Here is a 27,922-nt window from a genome sequence, read left to right as displayed (position 1 = left end):
GGGGGCTCGGGTGGCCTCTGGCCCCTGCGTTCGGTAGGTATCGCTGGGGACGTTCAGGGTCTTTTGCGCTTCCTCTGACCGCCCCGCCGGCGGGAGCACCCGGTGCTCCCTCGGGCCGGGGCATTTCCCCCGAATTTTGTTTAGAGCCGCCTGGGAGCGATCCCTCCACTCCCGCTGCTCCGCGCTGGCAGCGCCGCCACCAGGCCTGCAAACCCGAGGCTCCGGCGGCGCAGGCCCGGGTCTTCGGAGCCACTGGCCCCACACGAACCCCGCTCGCCACGGGCCGGCGGCGCCTCTGCTCGCCGCAGCTCGGCCCAACCCGCTTCCTGCGTTTGCCCCTCAAGTTTCCCGTTTCTGCACAAAGACCGGGGCGGGTGGGGGGGTGTCTCTCCTACAAGCTGGCCTCCGCCACCTACGGCCGGTCGCTACCTACTGCGTTTCTGAAAAAAAGGAGGGGAAATGTTCCAACAGCTCCGCGTTCCAGAAGGAGGCGCCTGAAGGCAGGAGGCGCCGGCCGAGGAGCCTGAGCGTGGCCGGCTGCGCCCGGACTCCAGCGCCAGGCTGGCTCTCACTCTGCAGGTCTGCTGGGCCTATGTCGGAGAAAATCTCAACTACCCGCGAAGATTGCTTTAGGAGAAGAGAGAGGGCGGTTGGAGGAGCCCTGGGCTAGGCTCTCGGTCTGTGTCCCCAGGGTTCAGGTATTCACCGCCGGGACAGCAGGATGCGCTCTTGCTAAAAGCCAGGGGACTGGGACAGTGGGGACGCAATCGCCTGTGCTCTGCATTGGAAAGGTGCTCCATGGTCTGGGCTCCTGGGGGCTCCAGGGTGGCTGTGGCCACTGCACTAGAATGTCAGACCCTTTGGGATTACAACCCAAGGCCTGCCCTTCCTTCCTTCTTTCTTTCCTTCCTTTCTTCCCCCTTTCCTTCCCCCCTTTTCTTCTATCTTCCTTTTTTCAATATGAGGGGGAAAACCATATTGACCATCTACTACAAAATGGGCATTTTGTCTTTAGAACATTTAATTACTCTAATAACCCTGCAAGGTAGATATAATTGTTTCTATTTTATAGATGACAAAACTGAAATTTAGAATGTTTGTTTTGCTCAAGGCCACACAGTTATTAAAGCAGGTTGCTGGGTTCTACACTAGGTCTTTCGGGCTGAACTGGCATTGCCCCACCCGGCACAGGCCACCTCCATGGGCTGACACTGTCTCAGAACAAGCTTAGAGCTTATCACCAAGCTGGAGCCTGTGTAGCAAACAGCAGGATAGCAAAATGTTCTGGGGGACAATCTGCGTGTGGCTCAGTCCTGTACTTCCTTCTCCTCTGGCTGGCCGCCCCTTTCCCAGCTCCCCGAACATCGCACATTGTCCTGCGGCGCCTGTGCCACTCGGAGAGCCCAGTGGGCAGCTGGGCTCAGTGCTCTCAGGTCTCTCCATAAAGTTTCCAGGCAATTTGCCCCACAGATGGCTAGGTGACCTCTGGATGGCCCCTTCTCTTCTCAGGACTTCTGTCTGGTTCCTTAAATGTAAGCTGAGAGCGTTGGGGTTCATTCTTTTGTGACAGAATGGCTCCCTGTCTCCAGAAAATAGAAACCAGATAAGACTGCCTGGTTTTAAGAATCCTTAATCTCTTTTGTCCCTATAGCAGAACTGGGACCTCAGGGTTACTCCCAACCACTTCATGCCTCTGGTCCCCACCACGCAGGAGAGGTGTGCCTTCTGGTCTCATCCTTTCCTATAGGTCCCACAGATCTACTCCAAGAAGCAGAGCCAGCCCTATGGAGGCAGCTGGACCAACAAGGCATGGTCATCACCAGCTTAGCTCCACAGAGTGGGGGTACCGCTGGGCTCCTGAGCCTGACCAAGCAGCTTCCTGGCCTGGACACACTCCGTGGCCCAGTGGTTCTGGTGCTACAAGCCTCCATTAAGGGAAGAGCTTATTCATGAGCAGACTGTCTTGGGTCTGACCCAGTTTCCTGGCCCATCCTCTCCTGCCCCGCTGACTGCAAGAAGCCCTGGTCTGCCCCCCGATTTCCACCTACCACCAGAGGGCTTGTAGAAACCTGGAACTTCAGCCTCCCTTCGTGGGAGAGCCAGGAAAGTACCAGAAGGCACCTAACCTGGGGTGAAATATCTTGAGCTTCATGCCCACCCAAACTGGGCATGTGGGGGCAGTGAACTCTTTAGTTATGCAAAGGGAAGCAGGCTCAGGACACCCTCTGCAGTAGAGAGTGAGGCCATCCCAGATAAGACCCCAGTTGCCTTCTATTCCATAGTTCCCTAGGGCATGCACTGCACTGGTGAAGATTTTTCCCACAGTCCCCTGAGAAGAGGACACTTTACCTCCTTTAACCCGTAGTATTTTGGCTGGGCAGTCTTAGGGGGCAAGGATGACCAAAAATTTGTGTGAAAATGTGAGGGGGGTTTCATATGGTCAGTGATGAGGGTAAGGATGTTTACACGCACACAAGCAAATACACACTCCTCATTCAATACCATGTGTAGGAACTCATTACTCAGGACATGCAGAAATTGGCAGGGTTTTTGCATCAAACTCTCAGCTGTATTTCTAGTATAATATTTCTGTATTTCTTGACAAACATAAATACATACATCCCCATGGTCCAGCCATTTAGACCAGACTATATATGCTAAAGCATGATTGCTATATATGAGGAACTCTCTCAAATACTTCTGCCCTCACTTAGGGAATTCCTTAAATCATCTTCTCTAATAGAAAATCGAAAATGCAAAGAAGGAGAGGAGAGAAAGGAAATGAGAGATGAAGAAAGGCAGCCATTGCCTCAAACTCTTAGCACTGGGGAAATGACCAAACTACAGAGTTATGGAGAAACCCCTAGGGCTGGAATTAGAGACAGATGTCTTCCTGTGGGCATCCATTGGGAAGTGGGGTATAATCTGTCTCCCTTCTCTGTGTGGGATCTCTCCTCCAATCCCTGTGATTGGAAAGCAGGAATCCTTCACTGATTCTTTCATTTTATCCTCCATACTTGGTGAGACTGCCAGTGAACTTTGGGTGCCTCTTGACTTTCAGCTCTTGGGGACAGAGAGAGGCTGTCCTCCAGTGCTGGCCTAGGCCAATTATCCCTACCACCCTGAAGTCTTTGCCCTGGAGACTTTCCTCTTTTGCTTTCTCTGCTGGGGATAGCAGTTAAGGGGTGCCTAGGACCGACCCTGGAACAGCCTCCACCAGCTCAAGCCAAGTCTCTATATGCATTCTTTGTTATCATTCAGCAAGCCAGGACTATATACCAAGAACGTAAGTGCACACATTACCAATGACTTATGAATGCAACACACACTGTGATCCCAGTAAGCACTCCTTGAGCATTAGGCATATGGTTATTATGATGCCCAAGATATGTGCCCTCTCCAGAGGTGAATGATAGATATACACACACCCCATCCTGTCACCAGGAAACGACTTACACTATCCATACATATTTGCAGCAGGCATCGACTACACAACTGCCCACGGCATACATGTTCACACCACAGAAAGCACAGATAGACACAGGCACAGAAGCCCAGTTTCCTTTCTGCAACTTGTCTTAGCCAGACAATCGTGCAGTGGCTCACGAGAAGCACCTAGATACTAGACCTGACCCATCTCTCAGGCTTACCACCCCAGCTGAACCTTCCTCTCCAGCCTGCTCCTTCCTGCTTCCCTGGCATTGGCAAGTTCCAGTGGAGATCTCAGGATGATGCTCCTTAGAAGAGCAGTAGCTTCATCCTCCACCTTTCAGTATCCCCAGGGATGCCCAAGGGAGAAAGCTGTCCTGAGTCATAGCCACTTCCCCTTAGGCCCAACTACACATAATAGGGATCCCACCTTCATGATCCCACAGCAGGACCGCTAGTATAGGCTGAAGTGGGAAGCCTGCAGCCTTTGTCCCTGTTACTAGCTGCCTCTGACCTACTGGTCAGCCTGGACCTGTGGACCTTGCTGTCCAGGCCCAGAGTGGGGGCAGTGAGGGACACATGGTGGGAGTTCGGTCCAGCCCAAGCTGCACCACGGTGGAGGGGAGAGCTGGCTGGTACCTCTCATCTCATTAGCAGACTGAAGGCTGAGCACCCCTAATACTCCTTGAGCTCCCGGGGCTGTAACATGGTCAATTGCCCATGTGCCTGTGAGGAAGTACCGGTCTGAATTCGTTGTTGGAAGAGTCCCAGTAGAAGAAAATAATGAAAAAAAAAATTAGATTTCTAGAGCCACGCAGTATGTTCATTCCTCTCTGATACTCCTAAATCTCTTACACATATCTCAAGGAAAATGAATTCTGATTATTAAAAATAATAAGGCAATCAATGTAAGTTGCTCCTTGCATTTGTACAGACGTTTGCAGCCTATAGAACATTTCCCCAAACAGGATTTTTATCTATTTGGAATGAACTTTTCTGGTTATTATATTTATCTGGAAAAACAAACGTATTCGTTCAATATAATCAACACACAGTCCATACACCCAGTGCGACAGCGTAAGAGGTAAAATACAAACTCAAATAGGTGCAGAAATCAAACAAATCCTACCTACACCCACGCCTTGTGAACAAACCACCACTGATAAAATCTCTTTGATGACGTTATACAGTCACTACAGACCAGTGATGACACAGAAAACAAACAATCCCCCTGAAAACAGAGGGGCAGCAACAACCACAAATGTCCTCCATTCGGGCTGCCCTCAACCCTTATTTATTTGAAAAAGGATAAAACTTAGCTGGAAATCTCCCTCTTTTAACCTGCAGCTCAACAAACATAGGCAAGGCAGAAATAATTTAAGTCCGCTTGAAAATAAAGAACAAAAAAATTTATTTGGGAATTGACAAGACGATAACAACAAACAAACAAAACAACAAAAGTGCTCTAGTTCTTTCTAGAAAATTTGGTCCTCCAAACGACACACTACAGAACAACCAGGTCTAGGGATTTTCGGGCCAGCCGGCTTCGGGCCACAAGCCCGCCTGGTCCGACTGCTGCCAGGTTTCACAATTTTCCTGCCCAAGGTGGGAGAAGCAAGACGTTTGTAAAACAAAAATCAGTAAGAGGACGAGCCGTCCCTGCAGCATCCGCCAGGCAGGCAGCTTGCATCGGAAGATCCGGGGAAATTTGTTTTTGATTTGTTTTTAGAATGATGGGGGGGCACCCCCCCAATTCGTAAAGGAAACCAACTTTTACTGAATATATTCTACCTCTCTGAACATAGTTTTTTGAAGGCCCGACAGGAATTCTACTTCAAATCTCCTGGAAGAGATTTTCATGTTTTGCTTAGCAAACTCCAAGGCCACAATACTTCGCCGGTTTTCCCGGTTAGGTTTTTTACCCCTTAAAAAAATATTTAAAAATGTTATCTAAAACAGCCCTCCCCATCTTTTGGACGAAACGTTAGCCGGCGGCCCCGGCCTAAAAGTGCCCGAAGCGCCGAGACGGAGAGCGGAGGACACGAAGGCTGTCTCGGAGCGGGGATGTGTTGTAAACCCCAGCGCAGGCCGCCTTGCGAGGCAGCCCGGCTTCCCGCTCGGGCCCAACCCCCGCCCCATCCAGTGGGCCCGGGCAAGCGGCTTCTGAACCGCTCCAAGAGGCGACGTGCAGCAAACACACGTTCGTCTCTTTCTCGGGCGACGCGGGTCTCATTGCCCGCCCGGACCGGCGCTTCCAGCCAAGGACTGCGCGGCAGCCGGGTGGGGAAAGCCGAGCGCGAGCGCACCGACCTGTGTGAGAAGGCCAAGAGGTCTGCACCGCCGACGCCCGGCTGCACCTCGGCCCCGGCACTTCCTCTCCGCTCTGAATTTTGGCAAAGGGTGTCCAGCCTGGACGCCGGGGCACCGGGAGGAGACGAGGCCTGCGGAAGGCGCGCGGAGAGGCGGCCTGTAGGCCGGGGGAGCGAGAGGGCAGGGAGGCGAGCAACAGGAGGGGAAGCGGAGGAGACAAAAGAGGGGCAAGAGGAGCTGAGGGGAGCGAGGAGGCTCAGAGGGCCTTGGACGCTGGCTCAGAAGATGGCCCCAGAAGGCGCGTGGTCCGGCCGGCGGCGGTGGCTGCGGCTTCGGCTAAGGCCGGCGTCGCACGTCCCTGCATCCTCAAAGCCGGCGTGCGCTGGGCTCTCAGAGATCGAGGCGTGAGTGCAGCGCGCCGGTCTTGCTGTCGTGGTCCCAGTAAGAGCAATGCATCATGGCGAGCTCGGGCTGCCGGGCGCAGGCGAACTGCAGGCCAGGCGCATTGGTGGGCGCGGGCGCGGGGGGCGCGGCGGTAGCAGGGCTGGCGGGGCTGAGCTGGCTCGGGGGCGGTGCGGCGGCCCCGTGGTGCGGCGGGGCGGGCGGGGGTGCGGCGGCCGCGTGCAGATGGTGTGCATGCGGGTGTGAGTGGGGATGCGGCGGCGGCGGGGGCGCGGCCGGCGGGCCTCCAAGGCCGTTGTACGAGTTCACCACACCGGGAGGCAGCGCCATGCTCTGCACGCGTGAGTACGGCCCGTACGAGGCGGCCGGGCCAGCCAGCCCCTTGACCACAGCGGCCGCGCCCGGGGTGCCCGGGCCCGCGGCTGCAGCGGCGGCAGCTGCCGCCGCCGCGGCCGCCGCCATCTGGCAGGAGGCGTAGGGCATGGGTGAAGGCGGCTGCGGTAGCGGCCAGGAGTTGTTGAGGAAGCCGGACTGTAGGTACTTGGGGGGCGCCAGGTAGCCATAGCCGTCGGCCCCGGCGCCCGCTACGCCGCAGCCGCCCGCGGCGCCCCCGGCCCCGAAGAGCCCCTTGCCGGGCTGGAAGTGCGCGGGCGGCGGCCGGAAGGGCCGCTTCATGCGGCGGCGGCGCCGGTAGTTGCCCTTCTCGAACATGTCCTCGCAGGCCGGGTCCAGCGTCCAGTAGTTGCCCTTGCGCTCGCCGCCGCCCTCGCGCGGCACCTTGATGAAGCACTCGTTGAGGCTGAGATTGTGGCGGATGCTATTCTGCCAGCCCTTCTTGTTCTTCTCGTAGAACGGGAACTTGGCGATAATGTACTGGTAGATACCGGACAGGGTGAGCCTCTTCTCGGCGCTCTCGCGGATTGCCATGGCGATGAGCGCCACGTACGAGTATGGGGGCTTTTGAGCCGGGTCCGGCTTCTCCGGGGCTGTCCCAGCGCCGCCGCCTCCTCCCTTGCCGGGGCTCGGCGGCGGCGGCGCCTCTGGCTCCTTGGCTGCGCGGCCCGTCTCCGGGGCCAGCAGGGCCCCCGCGGCGTCCTCGGGTTCGGGGTAGCTAGCCATCATGACAAAGCCGGCGCGCCGCGGCCGGGCAGCCCCTGCTCTTTTTCCTTGGTGCTGGCGCGGCGGAGTCCGGGCGCACCAAGTCCGCTCACGGCCGAGTCTCAAACTTCTGGAGACTGCAGATGCCGCCCGTGCTTGCTCGCTCGCTGGCGGCCTCTCGCTCCGCTCTTCTCCTCTTTCCCTTCCCCTAGGGAGCGGCCGGCGGGAGTGGAGCTCAGCCTCTGGCCATGGGGAGTCCGCCCAACAGAGAGGGGCTTCGGCCCCGCCGCCCCTCCCCGCCCAGGCCAGTCCCCGCCTCGGTGGGTTTTCTTTTCGGCGCTCTTCCCCTCCCCCCACCCTCCGGTTTCCCGAGGCAAGACCCGCGTCTCTGGCGGAGCTGCCTCCTGGAGTCCCTAGTGCGCCAGGAGCCTCGCTCAGTTCTGATTCGTATGGGCTCCGCCGAGTTCCGCTTGCGTCAGGCGCCTTCGCCCCTATAGCGGGGCGGCCAGTCGCGCACGGGCGAGTTCAACTCCAAGTCACTTTTTGTAAACTCCCCGCATAGCCCGGACCGGCCTGCCCCCTCTCAGCGAGCCGAGGGGGCCCGGCGGACGACCCGGCTCACGCTCTCTCAAGCCCTTGCAATCTTCGGGTGCTCGCTCTGCGGACTGGGCGGGGAGATGCCGAGGGCCCAGGCGGGGTCGGTCCACACTCGGCCAGTGCCCAAGGAGCTCGGGCCCTAGCGCGCCAAGCCTCCTCGCGGCTTTCAGGTGAAAGAAAACGACTCCCCTGATCTGCCCTTTGCTAAGGTCTACGGGCAAAACTTCTGCCTTGGGGCTGGGGGAGGGGCGGGATGGCGAGGGGGCCGGACAGCGCTGGGATGGAGAGAGCTGCGCGGTGGCTTTGGGAAAATCAGCCCAGAAACGCGTGTCAGTGAACCGAGAAACCTTGGCCTGGCCTGGCCTGTCCGTCGCGCTTCCAGAGTGACTCGGCCGGATGGGGCTGGGGAGACGATCCGGGAAGAGGCGCCCAGGAGCTCGGTCTGAAGCGCCGCCCTTCCTTGCACTGCCCCTGGATCAGACCCCTCCTCAGAATCCGCGCTGTAATCCTAAGAGTTGGGTTTGTGGTTTAACAACACCAAGTAGACCCCACGTTAGTCCTGCTCCTTCACGGTCGTTGCTGTGGGGCTTTGGGGGGATTTTATTTGTATGTGCACTAGTATCACATATAGAAGTCATGGGGAGGGTCTGTTCTTGAGATACGTGACATACCAGCTGCCCAGGTGCTCATGTGCTGGGACAAAAACAGAGATATGCACACTTACAAGGTGAGATTTATATTTATGGGGTAATCATTTATAATTACAGATATGTAATGGTACATGTGTGTCACCTATCAGTAAATGTGGTTCTGGGATGTTGCATCTTCTTTCTTTTTCCTCTCTCTTCCCTCTCCTCCCCTCTCTCCTTTCTTCCCCTTCCCCCCTTTTTTGTCAATATTCTGTCACAGACTGGGAGGAAGAGCAAGAGGCGGTGAGGGAGGCATTTGTTCGAATCTCTCTCCTGACAAGACATTTGTTCTGATCTTTCTCCAGGGCCAAGGGGTGAATGCTCCTACCTCCAGGGGAAATTAATGCTGGCCGGAAAGACAGCTGTGCTTTTTAACAGTTAACTTAGTCTTAACAAAAGATCTGTAATCATTAAGTGTGAGAGAGATGTCCGTCTTGTATTTTGAATCCTCATACCCCAAACTGCTTGGTACTGAGGGGGCCGGGATACTTTGGGGAGGAAGGCGGACGGAATGGGTGTCATGAAGGGGTGTCCTATGTCTGGATGAGCATGGCTGGAGTGGCTGCCCCAATGCTGGTTACTACCACTTCCCCCTAGCCCAGTCTCTGAGGAAGTCTGAAGAGTGCTTTGTGGCGTAAGGGCTCTTATGGGCCCAGTACCCATGGTGCAGCACCCACGGCCCACCTGCCTGTGTTGCCTGCTTCCCACTCAGCTTTCTGATCTACATTCTGAGATTAAAGGAAAGGAGGATTAGGTGAGGGGTTCTTTGGAATTCAATGTCTTGAAAATGACTCCAGAGAGGTCAGCAGGGCAGTCTGGTCTGACCATTACAGTAAGAGGGAACAGGGCTCTCCTAAACTCACCTCAGTAAATATCCTCCTCTATCTACCCACCATTGAAAATATCTCCAGGTAGCTTGATTGTTTTCTTCCACTGCTCCCAGAATACACCGGGGTAAGCAACACCTCTTCAAAAACCTCTATGGCTGTCTCCTGAGCAGGAGTGCAGGTGTTTTTCTTCTTCCTCACCAGCCAACCCCCCATCCATGCCTAGTCTAGGGGTGGGAGTGGTGTGAGGTTTGGGTCTGCTGCACATTGACCCTAGCGCCCATCCTCCTCCTCGGCCTGGACGGGGGAAAAAAACAGCTGGTTCTGGCCCCAGCCTGTGTGTGTGTGTGTGTGTGTGTGTGTGTGTGTGTACGCGCGCGCGCGAGCGCTCTCCTCTCTTCTTTTTTTTCTGACCACCCAGGCTGGCTCTCTGTCTCTCTCTCACCCTCGAAGGCATTTCCGCTGCTGGCCTGCAGCAGCCAGGTGTAACAGCATTGTTTTGTGTGTCATCACTTCCCCGAATTCCAAACTCGGCTCCCTTTTCAGCCTTTAAAGAGTGTGTGTGTGTGTGTGTGTGCGTGTGCGCGCGCGCGCGCTCGTTTGTAGGGGGTGGGGTAAAGGAAGGAGTTCCTCTGAAGGAGTTTCTTAGTGGACAGAGGAGGAGTCCTGCTCCTTTCAGGTATTGATCTCCCCAGGAAGCGGTGGGGCGCGCCTTGGTTTACTTCTCAACCTTCTAGGGCGGCTGGGTAGGGCCCCGCTTCCTGGCGGGGTCGGGATCCCGTCTGGCAGGCAGACGGCATCGAGGCTCCTGGTGGGGGGGCATCCTCTCTCTCCGCGGCATTGCGGCGACGCCGAGCCGCAGCTCAGTGACCTCGGGGCGGTGCCCACCTCCGAGGGCCGGGCGGAGCTCCTAGCCTCTCTGCCCGCGGTTCCCGGGGCCTGCGGTCGCAGCTCAGGAGCCAACAGTGCCTTCTGCCGGTCTGCCTGCGCGGGCGCCGCGGGTTCACACGGTGCGGGCGACTAGCCGACGGGGCGCGGCCCCGACAGCCGCTGCCAGCAATTCACTCAGCCCTGAGGGAGGGACGAAGGGAGACGCTTCTCTCCGCAATGCCAGGAATCCCGCAACAGTCGCCGAAGCGGCTGCGCCTTCCTGGATGCCGGCGGCAGGGTCTTGCCAGGTGAGCCGCCCAGCGACCCCGACGCTCGCAGCGCGCTTCCCGGGCACGAATCGCCTGGCCCCGTTTGGCCGCCGGCTGCTTGAACCGGGTCCCGAGGTACCCTTTTCTGGCGGGGCCCTGAAATACCCACCGGCTTCCCGCCCTGCGCGAGGACAGATGAACTGAGCCTGCCGCAGCCATCTCCTTGTGGATGTGGCCTCCGCGGCGCGCGCGCCGGGAAAAGGGAAGTCTGGATGCGTTCATTCGCACATCCCTACACGACTGTACACCTCAACGGTCAGCACTACTCCCAGCTCCACCTACACCCCCGTGGACTCCAGGTCTCTCTACTCCTGTCACATCCCTCCATGCACTTCTCTCCAGTCAACCCTGTACCCCCTGCAGTTCTTTTCCCCACTGCCCTCACAAATACTAGTTCAGATCCTGCAGATTTTGGTGGAATACGTGCCACTTTGATGCCTGGACTTTAAGCCTCATTACACACTTGGGCACTCAGCTAACTCAAGACACAGACTTGTGGACCTCTTGTCCACAAGTCTGACTCCCAGAAGCCTGCGGATTCTTTGATGTCTTTGGCCCAGGATTAGGGTGACTGGGCGGCCACCTGATGTTCCCTTGGTGAGGTTGCTGTTCAGAGTTCTTTGGGAAGCTCAGGTACAGAACATATCCCTGAGGCACTTTCACACAGGCCATTCACACAAGTTCGGTCTCTGTTTTGTAGCTGAACTCCCTGCTGCTGTGGGAGTAGGGGCTTGGTTCTTCTACACACACCGGCACAGCCAGGCCCCAGGCCAGCCGGTGTTATTCGGCCTGTTTGGGATTAGCAGAGACACCCAAATATGTGCTTGGGAGAAAGAGTGAGAGAGAATAGGGAAGTGGAGAGGGAGGGACAGAGAGAGAGAGAGAGAAAGAGGAAAAGCCACCACACTTTCTGGGGAAGAACTCACAGATGAGAGCTGTTTCCAGTTGGTATCTTAGTGAATCCTGCCGGCCAAACCCTGTGAGAGGCTGGGCTGGGAGGTCGTAGGCTAGAGTTCTGGGCTCCTCCCTGCTTCACTGATGTTGGGCCTCAAGTTCACTATCACCTCTTTGCCCCAAGGACTGTGTGCCTTTCCCTTCACCAGGCAGACTGCAGGACAGTGGTAGGCATTTCTCCTGGTTGAGCCTAATTCAAGGAGAAAAGGTGGTGGGGTGGGGCAGGGGGTTCCTGGACACTGTGGGACCTTCCCTCTCCAAAGACTTTTGGGAAGCTCCCAGAGAGACAATTCTAGGGAGGCAGGAACTGCTCACCAGCTTCCTTTGGTGTTCCATGGCTGTAATTCCCCTGGCCCCAAGCCATTTTCTTCAGCCCTGAACGGTGAGTACCCTGCCACTAGGTACCCCCACCCCATGCTTGAGAGCGTGATGTGTTGTTTAAAGTTGGCTTGTTGCCTTTCTCCACACCCAGACTGTAAGTCTTGATGGGTAGAAACTCTGTCCTCCGCTTGTCACTCAGTGGACTTTAAGCCACTGAGTCAATCTACCAGGATTGACTTAATGCATTCCAATGGCATTGCAAAATGCCTCCACTCCACAGAGAGAATTGAGAGATGCCTCTTTCCTTGTAATAAAGTTGGAATTTCCAAGAAAGGGACTGCAGGTGGGGAAGAGTGGCTGGACCACGGAAGGCCAGCTCAGGATCTGAGAGTCCCCCTGGCATTTGGGACTATATGCTCATTACAGCTGCACAGCCATGGTGCTGAACCTTAGGCAAGGAGACAGGCCACCATTCTCATGTTGAGGACCTGTGTGAGACACTTAATAAACTTTACTAGAGATGGAGTGGCTTTTGCATCTGCAGCAGCCAGCTTATAAGGTAAAACCTGCTGTCTGGCCAATAAGGCCCATGCAGAGGTGGCTGAAAGAGCCCTTCCTCTTCATCCTCATTTCCTGCTCAAGTTTCTCTCCACAAATGGGCACCGTGTAAAAACCTTCTGTACAGGAGGGCATTTTTGATACTTGTCTTTGATGAAGTCCAGAGGAAGGGGAAGAGAAGGGCTGAGTTTTGTGATTTGCACTACTGGCCTTCTGAAGATTTCCCTTATGTCAAAATGGGGTATATGTGTGTGTGTGTGCTGTATAACTTGCATATGTAAACAATATGAATCTCAAGTATACAGCTTGATGTATTTTTATATGCAATATACCATGTAACCACTGCCCTGATCAAGATATGGAATGTTAGGGCACCTGGGTGACTCAGGCAGTTGAGCATCTGACTCTTGGTTTCCACTCTGGTCACAATCTCAGGGTGGTGAGATCAACCCTCTCTGACTTGGGCTCCACACTCAGTGGAGAGCCTGCTTGAGATTCTCTCTGTCCCCCTGCCCCTCCCCACTGTGCTCTTTCTTTCTCTCAAATACATAAATAAATCTTTAAAAAAAGATATTAACACTTTTGTCACCTCAGAAGGTACCCTTTTATTTTTTCCTCTTTAATATCTACTCCCAAGTATAACTGTATTCTGATTTCTATCACCATAGATTAACTTTGCCTGCATATAAATGGGGCATACAACATGTACTCCTTTGTGTCTGGTTTCTTCTGCATAACATATTTTTGGGATCCATTCATCTTGTTGCATATGTCAGACCTTAATTTTTCTTTATTTCTGTATAATAGTACACAATTTGCTCATCTGCTCATCTATGAATGGACATTTTTATTGTTTTCAGGTTTGAGATATCATAAATAAAGCTGTTGTCAACATTTTTGTACATGACTTTTTGTGAGGGGCATTTTATTGTTCTTGAGTGAATACCTAGGAGAATAAGCATATATGTAGTTACAGAAGATATTGCCCAATGGTTTTCCAAAGTAGAACAAACTACAGCACTGTACAGATAGACATATTGTTAACAGGGCCTTTTCCTTATAGATAGGATTCTCTAAAAACCACTGTGTACTTCCAGCAATTATCATCAGCATCATTTTAAGGAGTATAAGAGATATCCTTTAATAAGCACTTATTTTGAGCCAGGGACTTTTCATGCATGCTCTCATTTCATTTTTATGACAAATCCAAGGTGTTGGTACTATTCTCATTTTATAGATGAAGAAACTGAGGTGCAGGGATGGTTTGGGTATTTGCAGAAGATTGGATCATGGGCCATCCTACTTCTGGATGCTACAGAGCAGAACTTAGAGGCCATCTTTCTCTGAGAAGAGATGGGTATTTGGTCCTCCTCCCAAATGCTGAGCCAAGCCCATGACCATGATGCTTGAGGGGCATTAGCTTGGGTATCTCTCTATCTGCAGGGTTTGTCCAGGAAAGTTCATCTTCTCCTAGAAGGAGATTAGAACCTAGAGATGTTGCACCTTGCCTGGGAAAGTGTTAATGTAGGGAGGCAGATCTGTGTGGTCTGATTTGGGAGAAAACCTGAAATCTGGAGAACTGCACTTCTGGCAAGAAGACTTGACTGTGCCCTGCAGGCAATGGTCACTCAGAGGAGAACCAGCAGCCTTCTTGTGGTCCTAAGCGCGTTGTTACAAAGTAGCCAAGCCCCTGGGTTTGAGTGAGAGGAGTGTGCTGGCCCTGTGGGTGGAGGCGATATATGGGCACTATGCTCTGTGCAGCTGGCTCCGCCTCAGGCCCCTTTTCAGACTAATTGAGGGCTTCCTGGGCTCTGGGTTTGTAATTGGGGGTAATTGCTGACAGGCTGCTGTGGTGGTACAAGCAGGCTTTTGTTGGGGAAACAGTGGTCAGGATTTTGGTGCTTTGAATGAGAACAGTCCAGCATTCTGGTATGTTCTATTCCAGGTACTTCTTGGTACCTAGCCTTTTGCTAGGAGGCAACATTTCTGAGGATTGGGGATTGGTAGCCTATTTGAACAGGAAGGGACCACTCATTTAGGTGATGGAAACTCAGGTCCAGAAATATACAAGGGCTGCTTTAGGCCGCAGAGGTAGTGCAGATGGGAAGGAGGTCCTGGTACTCTAATTGATGCACGCCCCCCACAGGCTGGGAGGCACCAGTGGTTAACACAGACCTCTGTCCCAATTCTTACGAATATTGGCCTGGGAAATTATGGAACCTTGCTGAGTTTTAAAATTTTATCATTTTTTAATTTCTAAAAAAGATTTTATTTATTTATTTATTTATTTATTTATTTATTTAAAAAAGATTTTATTTATTTATTTGACAGAGAGAGATCACAAACAGGCAGAGAGGCAGGCAGAGAGAGAGAGAGAGAGAGAGAGAGGAGGAAGCAGGCTCCCTGCTGAGCAGAGAGCCCGATGCGGGACTCCATCCCAGGACCCTGAGATCATGACCTGAGCCGAAGGCAGCGGCTTAACCCACTGAGCCACCCAGGCGCCCGAAAAGATTTTATTTATTTATTTGAGAGTGAGAGACAGTGCATGGATGGGGGAAGGGGGAAGGGCAGAGGCAGAGGGAGAAGCAGGCTCTCTACTGAGCAGGGAGCCCTATGGGGCTTAGGGCTCTATGCCAGGACCCTGAGACCGTGAGCTGAACCGAAGGCAGATGCTTAATTGACTGAGCCATCAAAGTGCCCCAATTTTATCATTTTTAAATAGGCAATATATTCACATGTACCAAAAATTAAAAATATCGAAGGCTTACAGTGAAAAGTCTCTCTTCCACCTCCGTCTTTAGGTCACCCATTTCACAGGTAGCCAGTGACTCTGGTTTTACATACATCCTTCCAGACATAGTTTGTGCATATACAAACACATGTACATACATTCTCCTTCCCTTCTTCACCTTTTGCACATGGCTGCATCTAATGCACAGTGTTCTGTATCTTAGAAATCTTTCTATATCAATGAATTTTCTTTTCAGAGCATTAGACTTTAGAGTATTAGACTTCTTCCAATCTTTTGCCTTTTTTTAAAAGATTTATTTATTTATTTTAGAGAGAGAGCTTGTGCAAGCAGGGGGTGGCTGAGGGCCAGAGGGAGAAGGAGGGAGAGGTTGAGAAGCAGACTCCTTGCTGAGCATGGATCCCAGAGCCTGGATGTGCATGCGGACTCAATCCCAGGACCGAGATCATGACCTGAGCCAAAACCAAGAGTCAGAGGTTTAACTGACTGAGTCACCCAGGCACCCCCAATTTTTTTGCTTTTATAAATAATACTGTAATGTATAATCTTGTATATATGTATATGTTGGTATTGTATGGACATATATCTGTAAAAATGTATGGTAGGTATGTGCATATATCTGTAAAAAAAATCTACAAGTAAAGAGTTAAGTCAAAGGGTGTTAAAGGGTTTGTGCATTTGTAACTTTGGGATATTACCAATTACCTTCTTATTAATGGAAATATTACACACTCCCATAAGAAGTGTATGGGATTCCTGTTTCTCCACAGCCTAACTAACACACGTCTTTCTTTTTAAGAAATAAATCTTACAGATATAGTTGAGGACCCTCCTGTACCTTTCCTTGATCCCTCTCTGCCCTCCCTGTCCTGAGGAGATCACCAGGATAAAGTTGGTCCTTAGTAATCTCATAACTGTTTTTATACTTGTACTACATGTGTATCCTTTTCTAGGCAATACTTAGTATTGTTCTGTGTTGCGTAACTTTATATTAATGGTATCCTGCTGTTGTAGAAAGACACGTGCTTGCTTTTTCATTTAGCCTTATGTTTCTGAAAAGTTCCTAGTTGATACACAAAAACAAGCCCCATTCATTTTCACTATGTTGCACCATTCCATTGTGTGCACACACCACCGTTTATCCACATTCTGTGGAGGGATGGTTGGGTTATTTACTATTCTTTACTCTGTTACCAGTAGTCCTTCTATGGACATTCTTATATATATTTGCTAGTGCTTCTGTGCTACAGTTTATCGAGAGGTGCTGGGTCAAAGGGCACAGACATCTTCAAATTTTACTAGTTATTGTTGAACAGCTTCTTCATCTGTAAATCAGAGAGAGTGATGTCTGTACCCTAGAAGTCAGTGTCATTGTCAATGAGTGAAACCGTAGTGTGAGAGAATCTGGGTTTGGATTTCAACAGATCTAGACTTAAATCCTGACTCTGTGATTTATTTGCTGTGTGATTTTGGGCCTATTATTTAGCCTCTCTGTGCTTCAGTTTCCTTATCTGCAAAACATTAATGATAGTATCTAGGTCACAGGGTTTCTGAGAAAACTAAATAGGATTCAGTGTGAAAAGTAACACAAGGTCTGGCACAGAGGAGACACTAAAAAATCTTGGCAATTATTATTATTATTATTATTTTATTAAGTAAACTCTATCTACCCCAGATGTGGGCATCAAACTCATCACCCCAAGTTCAAGATTTGCATGCTTGGGGTGCCTGGGTGACTCAATTGGATAAGCATCCGCCTTTGGCTCAAGGTAATGATCTCGGAGTCCTGGGGTGGAGTCCTGCATTGGACTCCCTTGGGGAGCCTGCTTCTCCCTCTCCCTCTGCCACTACTTCCTGCTTGTGTTCTCTCTCTCTGTCAAATAAATAAAATCTTAAAAAAAAAAGTTGCATGCTGTATTGACTGAGCCAGCCATATGCCCCAATGATGATGATATATTTGATCTCTTTGTTTTTTTAACATCTTATTATGATAGATTTCAAACCTAAAATAGGAGAGAGGATAGTACAATGAACCCTTATTTGGTTTCCTCTGTATCCTCACCTTTTTCTTCACCCATCCCTGATGAGATTCTTTTGAAGTGAATCCCAGAGAGTCCATCTAATACTTCACTCACAAATATATAAATTTATATCCATAAAATATAAGCACTTAAAATAAGCATAGCTCCTATACCATCACCATACCTAAAAATTGAGAGAGATTTATTTTTAATATATCAAATTCACAGTTAATATTAAAATCTTCTTAACAATCTCAAAAGGGTTTTACTGCTGGTTTGTTTGAGTCAGGATCCAAACAAGATCCATACATTACATTTGGTTTATATGTCTCTTAAGTATCTTTTAGTCTATAGGTATCTCTCTTCTCTCATTTTCCTCCTTGCAATATATCTGTTAACAGTGGTGGGGCATTTGTCCTATGGAGTTTCTCCCAGCCTGGATTTGGTGATTGCATCCCTGTGGCATCTTCTAGCATGTTCCCTGGTCCTCTATTTCCAGTGCATTATAGATCTAGATGGTTGGTCAGATCACTTTTGATATTTTGGCAAGAACACTTCACCAACACTCTTCTGTAGTTCCATCAGGGGACACTAAAGTCTGTTTTTTTCTCTTTTGGATCTTCACAGCCATTGATGACCACTGTTTAGAGCCATTATTCATTAGTGTCCATTAGCAGAATGGTGATATTCTAATTATGTCATTCCTTCTTTTTAAAAAATTATTTATTTTTATTAATATATGATGTATTATTTATTTCAGGGGTACAGGGCTGTGAATCATCAGTCTTACACAATTCACAGCACTCAGCATAGCACATACGCTCCCCAGTGTCCATCACCCAGCCACCCCATTCCTCCCACCCCCCTTCACTCCAGCAACCCTCAGTTTGTTTCCTGAGGTTAAGAGTCTCTTACGGTTTGCCTCTCTGGTTTCATCTTGTTTCATTTTTTCCTCTCTTTCCCTATGATCCTCTGCCTTGTTTCTCAAATTCCACATATCAGTGAGGTCATATGATAATTGTCTTTCTCTGATTGACTTATTTTCTTATCATAATACCCTCTAGTTCCATTCACGTCATTGCAAATGGCAAAAGTTCAGTTTTTTGATGCCTGCATGGTATTCCATTTTCTTTATCCATTCATCTATCTATGGACATCTAGGCTCTTTCCGTAGTTTGGCTACTGTGGACATCGTTGCTATAAAAATTGGGGTGCACATGCCACTTCAGATCACTACATTTTTACCTTTGGGGTAAATACCCAGTAGTGCAATTGCTGGGTCATAGGGTAGCTCTATTTTCAACTTTTTGAGGAACCTTTATACTGTTTTCCAGAGTGACTGCACCAGCTTACGTTCACACCAACAGTGTAGTGGGGGTTCCCCTTTCTCTGCATCCTCTCCAACATCTGTCATTTCCTGACTTGTTAGGAAGTGAGGTGTGAGGTGGTATCTCACTGGGGTTTTGATTTGTATTTCCTCGATGCCAGGTGATGTTGATGTTGAGCACCTTTTCATGTGTCTGTTGGCCATTTGGAGGCCAAATGTGAGGTGGTATCTCACTGGGGTTTTGATTTGTATTTCCTCGATGCCAGGTGATGTTGATGTTGAGCACCTTTTCATGTGTCTGTTGGCCATTTGGAGGCCTTCTTTGCAGAAATGTCTGTTCATGTCTTCTGCCCACTTCTTTTTTTTTTTTTTAAAGATTTTATTTATTTATTTGTCATAGAGAGAGAAGCGAGAGCAAGCACAGGCAGACAGAGTGGCAGGCAGAGGCAGAGGGAGAAGCAGGCTCCCTGCCAAGCAAGGAGCCCGATGTGGGACTCGATCCCAGGACGCCGGGATCATGACCTGAGCCGAAGGCAGCTGCTTAACCAACTGAGCCACCCAGGCGTCCCTTCTGCCCACTTCTTGATTGGATTATTTGTTCTTTGGGTGTTGAGTTTGAAAAGTTCTTTATAGATTTTGGATACTAGCCCTTTATCTGATATGTCATTTGCAAATATCTTCTCCCATTCTGTTGGTTGTCTTTTGGTTTTGTTGAGTGTTTCCTTTGCTGTGCAGAAGTGTTTTTTATCCGATGAAGTCCCAATAGTTGCCCTTGCTTACCTTGACATTGGCGATGTTTCTAGGAAGAAGTTGCTGTGGCTGAGGTCGAAGAGGTTGCTGCCTGTGTTCTCCTCCAGGATTTTGATGGATTCCTGTCTCACATTTAGGTCTTTCATCCATTTTGAGTTGTAAGGAAATGGTCCAGCTTCATTCTTTTGCATTTGGCTGTCCAATTTTCCCAACGCCATTTGTTGAAGAGACTTTTTCTCCATGGGACATTCTTTCCTACTTTGAAGATTAGTTGACCATAGAATTGAGGGTCCATTTCTGGGCTCTCTACTCTGTTCCATTGATCTGTGGGTATGTTTTTGTGCCAGTACCATACTGTCTTGATGAATACAGCTTTGTAATATAGCTTGAAGTCGGAATTGTGATGCCACAAATTTTGCTTTTCTTTTTCAACATTCTGGCTATTTGGGGTCTTTTCTGGTGCCATACAAATTTTAGGATTATTTGTTTCATTTAGGTGAAAAAAGTTGATGGTATTTTGATAGGGATTGCACTGAATGTATAGATTGGTCTAGGTAGCACAGGCATTTTCAAATATTTGTTCTTCCAATCCATGAGCATGGAACATTTTTCCATTTCTTTGTGTTTTCCTCAATTTCTTTCATGGGTATCCTATAGTTTTCTGATTCTATTTCTATAATTTCTGATTCTATTTCTATAGATTCTTTGCCTCTTTGGTTAGATTTATTCCTAGGTATCTTATGGTTTTGGGCGCAATTGTAAATGGGATAAACTCAAATGTAAATGTGATGGACTATTCCATAAAGAGAAAATTCTCCTTATCAACAATTTGCCTGCTCTGAGGTAGAGACCTTCAAGACAGGTTGGATGAATGATAGATTCTTCTTACATTTGATGACAGTGACAGTGGGACTCTAGGTGATTGTTTAGGAAACAGCTGATTTTGTTGGTCCTGAAAGATATTAGGAGGCATCTTCCATTCAAAAACAGAAAGGAGGAAAAGAAAAAAAAGTAAACAAATGTACCCTCAACATATCATTTTTTCTTTTTTCTTCACACACATTTGTTGGACCTTTTTCTTTTTTCTTCTTTTAATTTTTTTGTATATTTTTATTTATATCTTTATTTTTTATTAGCATATAATATATTATTTGTTTCAGGGGTACAGGTGTGTGAATCATCAGGCTTACACATTTCACAGCACTCACCATAGCACACAACCTCCCCAATGTGTTGGGCCCTTTTCTATGCAGTGGTTGTTCTGGGCATGGGGACGCTGAAGGGACAAATGCACAATTACTGCCCCTGGGGAGCTCCAGGTGACAAGAGCACAACCTGAATACAGCTCCCCCAAACCAAGACACAGTTGCCATAGGATAGAATATGAAGAAAGGAAAGATTTCTGGCTGGGTAATCTGGGAAGGCCTAATGGATAAATGTCGGGTCCTCCAGGAGAGGTCATAGTATGGCTGAGTTGCTCATCAATAACACTGTAGGCACTGGGGGTCAGAGGGCAGCATGTTATTGCTTTAATCAAGGGGTACTTTCAGCTGTGTACTTGTCAGCTGCCCAGGGAAATATCAAGTTCTCTTGTGGACATAAAAAATGACGTAGTTTCCACCCTTGATGGGTTTTCTTCTGTCTGATTGGGAAGGAAAAAACACACATTTGACTCACAATAGATCAGCAAAACTGGGTGTAATTCAACAAATTTTTGAATATTTATTGTATGCTCCAGAAGCAGGCTCTCAAGGTGAGTTGGTCATGCCCCCTACCTCCAACAGGTCATTTGATCATCTCAGCATGTTCATGGACTGGGTGCTCTGTACACCCCTCCTCTCACCCGGAACTAGAGGTGCATCCTTAGTCAGGTGGGTCTTCTGTCTGCCCTGCTAGGACATGGTAATGGTGACTTGCCTATTTGCATCTTCTTAGCCGCTTGCTGTTCAGGTTGGCTTGTCACCTCTTCGAGGTCTTCCCTGGCCCAATCCTCTACATCAGCAAGCTGGGTTGGGCGTCAGAGCTCCCATGGCACTTTGTGTTTCCTTGTATCCAACAATTATTACCCGCTGTTGTAACTTATTTACTGATATATATATATATATATATTTTTTTTTTTTTTCTTTTTCTTTTTAAAGTACACTCCATGCCCAGTGTGGAGTCTAGCATAGGGCTTGAACTCATAAACCTGAAATCAAGACCTGGGCTGAGCTCAAAAATTGGAGGCTTCACCAGCTAAGCCACACTGGTGCCCTATATGTATATATATATTTTCATTGTCCCCCCATCTTCTGCTAGACTGTAAACTCCCTGAGGGCAGTGGTTGTGTTTTTTTTTTTTTTAAAGATTTTATTTATTTATTTGACAGAGATCACAAGCAGGCAGAGAGGCAGGCAGAGAGAGAGAGGTGGAAGCAGACTTCCTGCTGAGCAGAGACCCTGGGATCATGACCTGAGCAGAAGGCAGAGGCTTTAACCCACTGAGCCACCCAGGCGCCCCCAGTGGTTGTGTTCTTAATATCTTTGTATATTTAGTGCCTTTCAGATGAACATTAGTCTGAGAAAAGATTAGATATTCAAATGTTATAAGTCATTGACACTTTAGTATGAATTGCTCCAGGATTTAATTATAGTTCTGTGAAAGGTAGACACCAGGAGTGGGTCCAAATGTGCGTGTTCTATGATAGCGAGGAGTCAGCATCAAGAGGAGGGGAATTCCGGATAGGAGAGGGTCCTGGAAGGCTCTAGGACGAAGGCGATCAGCAGCCTCAGGCAGCTTCCGGTGTGCCTGGCCTGACCGCGCGCTAGGGTGCAGGACGCTGACCAAGTGCAGCGTGTCCCATCGGGCCGGAAACGGGGCTCGCCCGCGTGTAGGGGGCTTCCTCGCTTTGTACCGCGCCACTTCCCCCACCAAGGCCACCGGAAGCGGCGTCTGCGGTTGGGGCCAGGCGGGTGTTATCTTTCCCTGCCTCGCGCAGGAAACCCGCGGGAGCCGAGAACCTTACCGCAGCGTGCAGCGCGCAGAACCTTACCACCCAGGCCGGGAGGGCTGGGGGTTCTGCGCAGCGGCCGCCTGGTCATCTCCCTGCCTCCTTAGTGCTTTCCGGGAGACCGGGAGGCCTCTGACTTTCCTACCGTCAAGACCAGCCAGCTTGCACTGCCTCCCACGGCTAAGCCCTGCTCCGGTGCCTGTCCCACGAAGGGAATAGAGCATCGGTCCTGAGATGGGGGATCTGAGCGCAGCTTCGCTGTGGCCGCTTCCGGAGACGTTTTAACGGGGGCTTTTAAGGCTCAAAGAAGGTGCAACTAAGGCTTTCCTTAGGCAGGGCACCGCTGGAGACAAGGTGAATTCCACACGGAGGGAACACCTTGTGTGAAAATGGCTGGTACTTCTTTAAGGACAGGAGGGACTGTCCTTCCTTCCTCCTTTCTTCCTTCCTTTCTCTCTCTCTCTCTCCCTTCTTTCCTCCCTCCTTCCCGCCCTCTTTGTCTCCTTTCCTTCCTTCCTCCCTCCCTCCACTCCCTCTCTTTCTTCATTTCTCTCCTCCCCTCACCTCCTTCCCTTCCCTATTTATTTATTTGAGAGAGAGAGAGCGAGCCCGTGGATGCCGGTGCAGAGGGACAGTAAGAGAATCCTCAGGCACACTCCCTGCTGGGCATGGAGCCCTATGCGGCTGGATCCCAGGACCCTGCAGAAACTGAGATCAGAACCCCAGCAGAAACTGAGTCCGAGGCTTCACAGACTGAGCCCTCTAAGGTGCCCTGGCCCTAGTTTTCAATGAGAAATGGGTGCCCACGGGCTGTGGGACTGGGCAAAGGCTTCCAGAACATTATTTATATGTCAAGGGATGGTCTTTCCTTAATCTGAATATCATTTGAATAGAAAACACAATCATGTAGGCTTGAGTGTGCCTATGGCACACAGTTGCACATTGATATTGCATACTTGTATGCTCACATACGTACATACAGGTGTACACACAGATACATGTGTGTCTTCCCTTGTCTCTGTGTAAGATGTGCGTGCACACCCACCCCACACACCTACACACCCCTTCTGTGCCAGGTTGAGTCTTAGGAAATCTGCCCATGTAGAATGCCTATTCTTTATGGCAGTCTGTGTTTACCGAACACAGACTGATATTTCCTGATATTTCTTCATTTTTCAGGTCTGGGAAGGAGATTTCTGTTAAGATTCCACCAGATTTTCTTTAGCACCTGGGGCTTTGTTTTTTCTTCAAACTTTAAACTATAGGAGCCATCTGGGAGAAGGAGGCTTCTGCCATGTGTGGGTTTGCTTGAGACTGCTGCCCCCAAAGACTGCCTTTAGGTGCCACTGCATGGTTGGTAGAATTTATCATTCATTTATTCATGCATTCAGATGAACTTACCTAGGCATCTCCTCTGAACTGGCCCTGTGCTAGGCCTGAGGATCCAGAAAAGAAAGCTTTGTTCTTGCCCTTGGGGGAGAGCAGTTTAGTAGGGAGTTGGATGGGTAAACAGACAAATGCAAATATGGATGATAAGAACTGTGATGGGGAAGGTCAAGGCTGCAGGAGTGTAGGGGAAGTCCTTCTGGAGGGGGTGAGGCTGGGGCTAAGTCCTGAGGGATGAGTAAGTCCAGGGAAGATGTGGGGAGGACTTTCAAATAAGAAGTGTGTACATAAAGGCCCAGAGTTGAGGGAGGGAGTGGTGCTCTCTGAGAACCAACGGGTGGCTGGTTTTAGCAGCATCCGGTGTGGGGAGGGGCAATGGACAGGGCTGTGAGGCTGGATAGGTTGGTAAGGTCTAAATGACTGAGGACGGGGTGCCTGGGTGGCTCAATGGGTTGGGCCTCTGCCTTTGGCTCAGGTCGTGATTTCAGGGTCCTGGGATCGAGCCCCACATCGGGCTCTCTGCTCGGTGGGGGCCTGCTTCCCCCTTCTCTCTGCCTGCCTCTCTGTCTACTTGTGATCTCTCTCTCTGTCAAATAAGTAAATAAATCACTGAGGGCTAAGGGTGCCTCCCTGAGAGAATTGGACTTCATTCTGAGGCCACTGGAGGTGTTCTGTGGGAGTGAAAGGGGGGCTTGTATGTTGGGAAGAGGATTCTGGCTGCAGTATGGAGAGTCCAGGAGAGAGATGTTGGGCTGACAATAAGAACAGGGCAGGTGGATGGAGATAAGGGCACACCTTGAGAGGCATTTAAGAAGTGGAATCTAGGGGCATCTGGGTGGCTCAGTGGGTTAAGCCTCTGCCTTCGGCTCAGGTCATGATCTCAGGGTTCTGGCATCGGGCTCTCTGCTCAGCAGGGAGCCTGCTTCCCCACCCCTCTCTGCCTGCCTCTCTGCCTACTTGTGATATCTGTCTGTCAAATAAATAAGTAAAAACTTAAAAAAAAAAAAAAAGAAGTGGAATCTATGAGGAGCACCTGGGTGGCTCAGTGGGTTAAGCGTCTGCCTTCAGCTGAGTTCATGATCCCAGGGTCTTGGCATCAAGCCCTGCATTGGTCTCCCTACTCAGTGGAGAGACTGATTCTCCCTCTCCCTCTGTCTGGCATTCCCCCTGCTTGTGTTCTCTCTCTCTCTCTGTGTCAAATAAATAAATAAAAATCTTAAAAAAAAGAAAAAGGAAGAAGTGGAAACTGAGACTGGACTGATTGAAGGGGGAAGGAGGGAGGAGTTAGAACCCACTCCCAGGGTCACTGGATGTGGTACCTGGCCATTAGCTAAGACAGGGAAGGCTGGAGGCACAGGTTTCTTGGGCCAGATGATTGTGTGGGACATGTTGCACATTGCATTTGAGGTGCCTAAGGAGCATTTCAATAGAGATGTCTAGAAGGCTATGGGACATGTAGACCTGGCCTCAGGAGAGAGGTGGGGCAAGATGAAGTCACCCAGGGAAGATGTGGGGAAAGAGAAGAGAACACTGAAAGAGATGAAAGAGATAGATGAGTAGAGTGGGGAGCCTGTAGCATGGCTGGGCAGGAGCAGCCGAAGAGGCTGGAGGTGAGCAAGGGTGTGCCATGTTGCAAAGACCTCGGGAAGATGTTGGTCAGGCCTGCTCAGGACCCTCCTTCCACCCACCCTCTCTAGTTCCCCGGGCCTGTGGCACCTTGCTCCTTATGGAGTGATTGGTATTTCAGTGGTGACAGAGTCTCTCTGACGGAGAATATTCAGATACTGCAGTAGACTAGTTGTGGAACAAAGTGGGGGGTTTCTTATGTGCTTTAAATACTCACAGGTTTTTTTTTTTTTTAAGATTTTATTTATTTATTTGCGACAGAGAGAATGAGAGAGAGAGAGAGAGCATGAGAAGGGGGAGGGTCAGAGGGAGAAGCAGACTCCCCACTGAGCAGGGACTCCATACTCCGGGACTCCAGGATCATGAAATGAGCTGAAGGCAGTCGCTTAACCAACTGAGCCACCTAGGTGCCCTAAATACTCATAGTTCTTATTCATGTAATTCTTATGAGGTGCTGGTTACACACTAATATGTTTGATCTTTAAACAAGTCTTTTTAGATAGATAGTATTTTCTCTACTTTACAAATGTGTAAACTGCAGCTCAGAGAGGTTAAATGTCTTGCCAGGGTCCTTCAGCTAGTTAAAACTGGAGCTGGGATGTGGAGTCTCTTTGCTTCACAGGACCCCCACCTGTTTTTTTTGTTTTTTTTTTTTTTTTTTTGCATTTTACCGCCCTATGATTTTTTCCTTAGTGCACATTCAGTGGTGGCTGCCTCCTGGATGGGCATCTGAGGCTGGCCATGCTTGCCCACACCCTTCAAACCTCCAGGCCACAGGGACTTCAGAGGAGGCCTGTATCCCAGATTAGCCCTAAAGACAACATGCTCCCAAAGAAGAAAGAGGAGGTCTAGGCACAGCCAAGGCCTCTGATGGGAAGGGCTTCCCGAGAATCAGTGGGGAACTTCCTCCTGGAAAAGCCAGGAGAGGGGCAGTTCCTCTCCTGGGCCAGGCATCGGGGAGTCAGGGCCCCAGCTGTTCCTGCCCAGCCGCCCACAGGCCTGAGCGCCCACCGGAGACAGGAGGCCCTGCCTGCTCACTGCCCATTGTCCCGGCACCACAGAGCCGCTTCCCATGCGCCTCCTGTTTATACAGGAAGCCCCTGCTCAGGGATGCCACCTCCCAATCCTGATGGCTGGATGCAGGCTTGAATTCCTCCCAGGCAACCCCAGGAGTCAGGACTAGAGTGAGTTATCACTGCTTAGGGGCTTTAAGGATTACGATAGCAGAGTGGATAAAAAGTGTGGCCTTGCTGTGTGGTTGTCATGGGTGTGAATTTGACCACTTGTTAGTTGCATGACCTGGGACTTTCACACCAAGTCTGTGAGTGCAGGTTCCTCCTCTGTTACCAGGGGAATGTGATTCCTACCTATCTCACAGGTTTGACATAAGGATAAATGATATATGGAAGTATCTGGAACATAGTATATATGCTCGATAAATTATTCATTTCATTGTTGTTGTTGCTTGTTCTTCTCACTTTCAGTTGCACCAAATTTCAGCTGTCTTTCAATTGCAGGGGTGCCTGGGTGGCTCAGTTGGTTGAACAGCTGGCTATCTGCAGCTCAGGTCATGATCCCAGGGTCCTGGCATGGAACCCCACTTCCATCCTCAGCGGGGAGCCTACTTATTCCTCTCTTTCCCTCTTGTACTCTATTGGCTATCTCTGTCTCTCTATCTCCATCAAATAAATAAATAAAACCTTTAAAAAATATGTCCTCCCAATTCTGTGACTCTTCTCCCTTTGAGATGCAGGGTATACGTGCCCTCCCTTTGGATATGGGTGGGTTTGTGACTACCTTGACCAATATGGTATAGTAGAGGTGTCGCTGAGCGATTTCTCAGGCTTTACTTTGGTTGTTGGAACATTTATACTTGGACTCTAAATCACCACGTAAGAATCTAACTACCTTGAGGATGTATGGCTGGCTTAGTCCATAGAGCATGTGATTCTTGGTCTTCAGGTCATGGATTTCAAACCCCACATTGGTCAAGGAGCCTACCAAAAAAAAAAAAAAATAAACCAAACCAAACCAAATCAAACCAAACCAATTAACTCTGGAGTTTTGTAGGTAATAGGGGCATTCTTCTTGGATGTACTATCAGTGGGTGGGAATAGTTTTTTCCATTTCAACAAAAACTTATTGAGTTTCAAAGTGGTAGACTGCACTCCAACTGGAATTTCCTCCCTTACCCACAGAAGGTGGTAAAAATTAAAAAGATAAAATAACAAAACAGAGTTGTGCTTAAATTATGGAGGGATACTCTTGGTAGACCAGTAATGATAAAGTTCCTAGAATAAAGAAGTCAATAGAATGTGACAGTCATAAGCTGAAGAGCTTCTGAGTTCGTGGCCAAAACATATATGGGATTATGTCTCAGAAGAGGGGTGTACACAGTCAAGACTCACCAATCAATAAACATTTGTCAAGCACTTCCTGGGTACTGAGCCTTTGTCACTGTTATCTGTGTATTTCTTTTCTTTCTTTTTTTTTTTTTAAAGATTTTATTTATTTATTTGACAGAGAGAGATCACAAAGAGGCAGAGAGGCAGGCAGAGAGAGAGAGGAGGAAGCAGGCTCTCTGCTCAGCAGGGAGCCCGATGCGGGACTTGATGCCAAGACCCTGAGATCACGACCCGAGCTGAAGGCAGCGGCTTAACCCACTGAGCCACCCAGGCGCCCTATCTGTG

At 49.7% G+C, this 27,922-nt stretch overlaps 1 protein-coding gene across 1 annotated transcript; it reads right to left on the bottom strand.

Moving 5' to 3' along the window:
• Positions 1 to 4,816: 4,816 nt before the first annotated feature.
• FOXL2 (forkhead box L2) lies at positions 4,817 to 7,630 on the bottom strand. The gene has a single exon (XM_082696608.1). The coding sequence runs from the start codon at positions 7,261 to 7,263 to the stop codon at positions 6,130 to 6,132; it is 1,134 nt and encodes a 377-aa protein (XP_082552734.1). The 5' UTR covers positions 7,264 to 7,630; the 3' UTR covers positions 4,817 to 6,129.
• Positions 7,631 to 27,922: the final 20,292 nt, after the last annotated feature.

The sequence above is a fragment of the Mustela nivalis genome (genome assembly GCF_964662115.1).
Source record: "Mustela nivalis genome assembly, chromosome: 1".
NCBI lineage: Eukaryota > Metazoa > Chordata > Mammalia > Carnivora > Mustelidae > Mustela > Mustela nivalis.
This window is presented reverse-complemented; position numbering and strand designations above follow the sequence as displayed.

What these genes read in the sequence shown, in the direction of transcription:
- FOXL2 (XM_082696608.1), bottom strand. Translation starts at nt 7,263, where the DNA reads ATGATGGCTAGCTACCCCGAACCCGAGGACGCCGCGGGGGCCCTGCTG.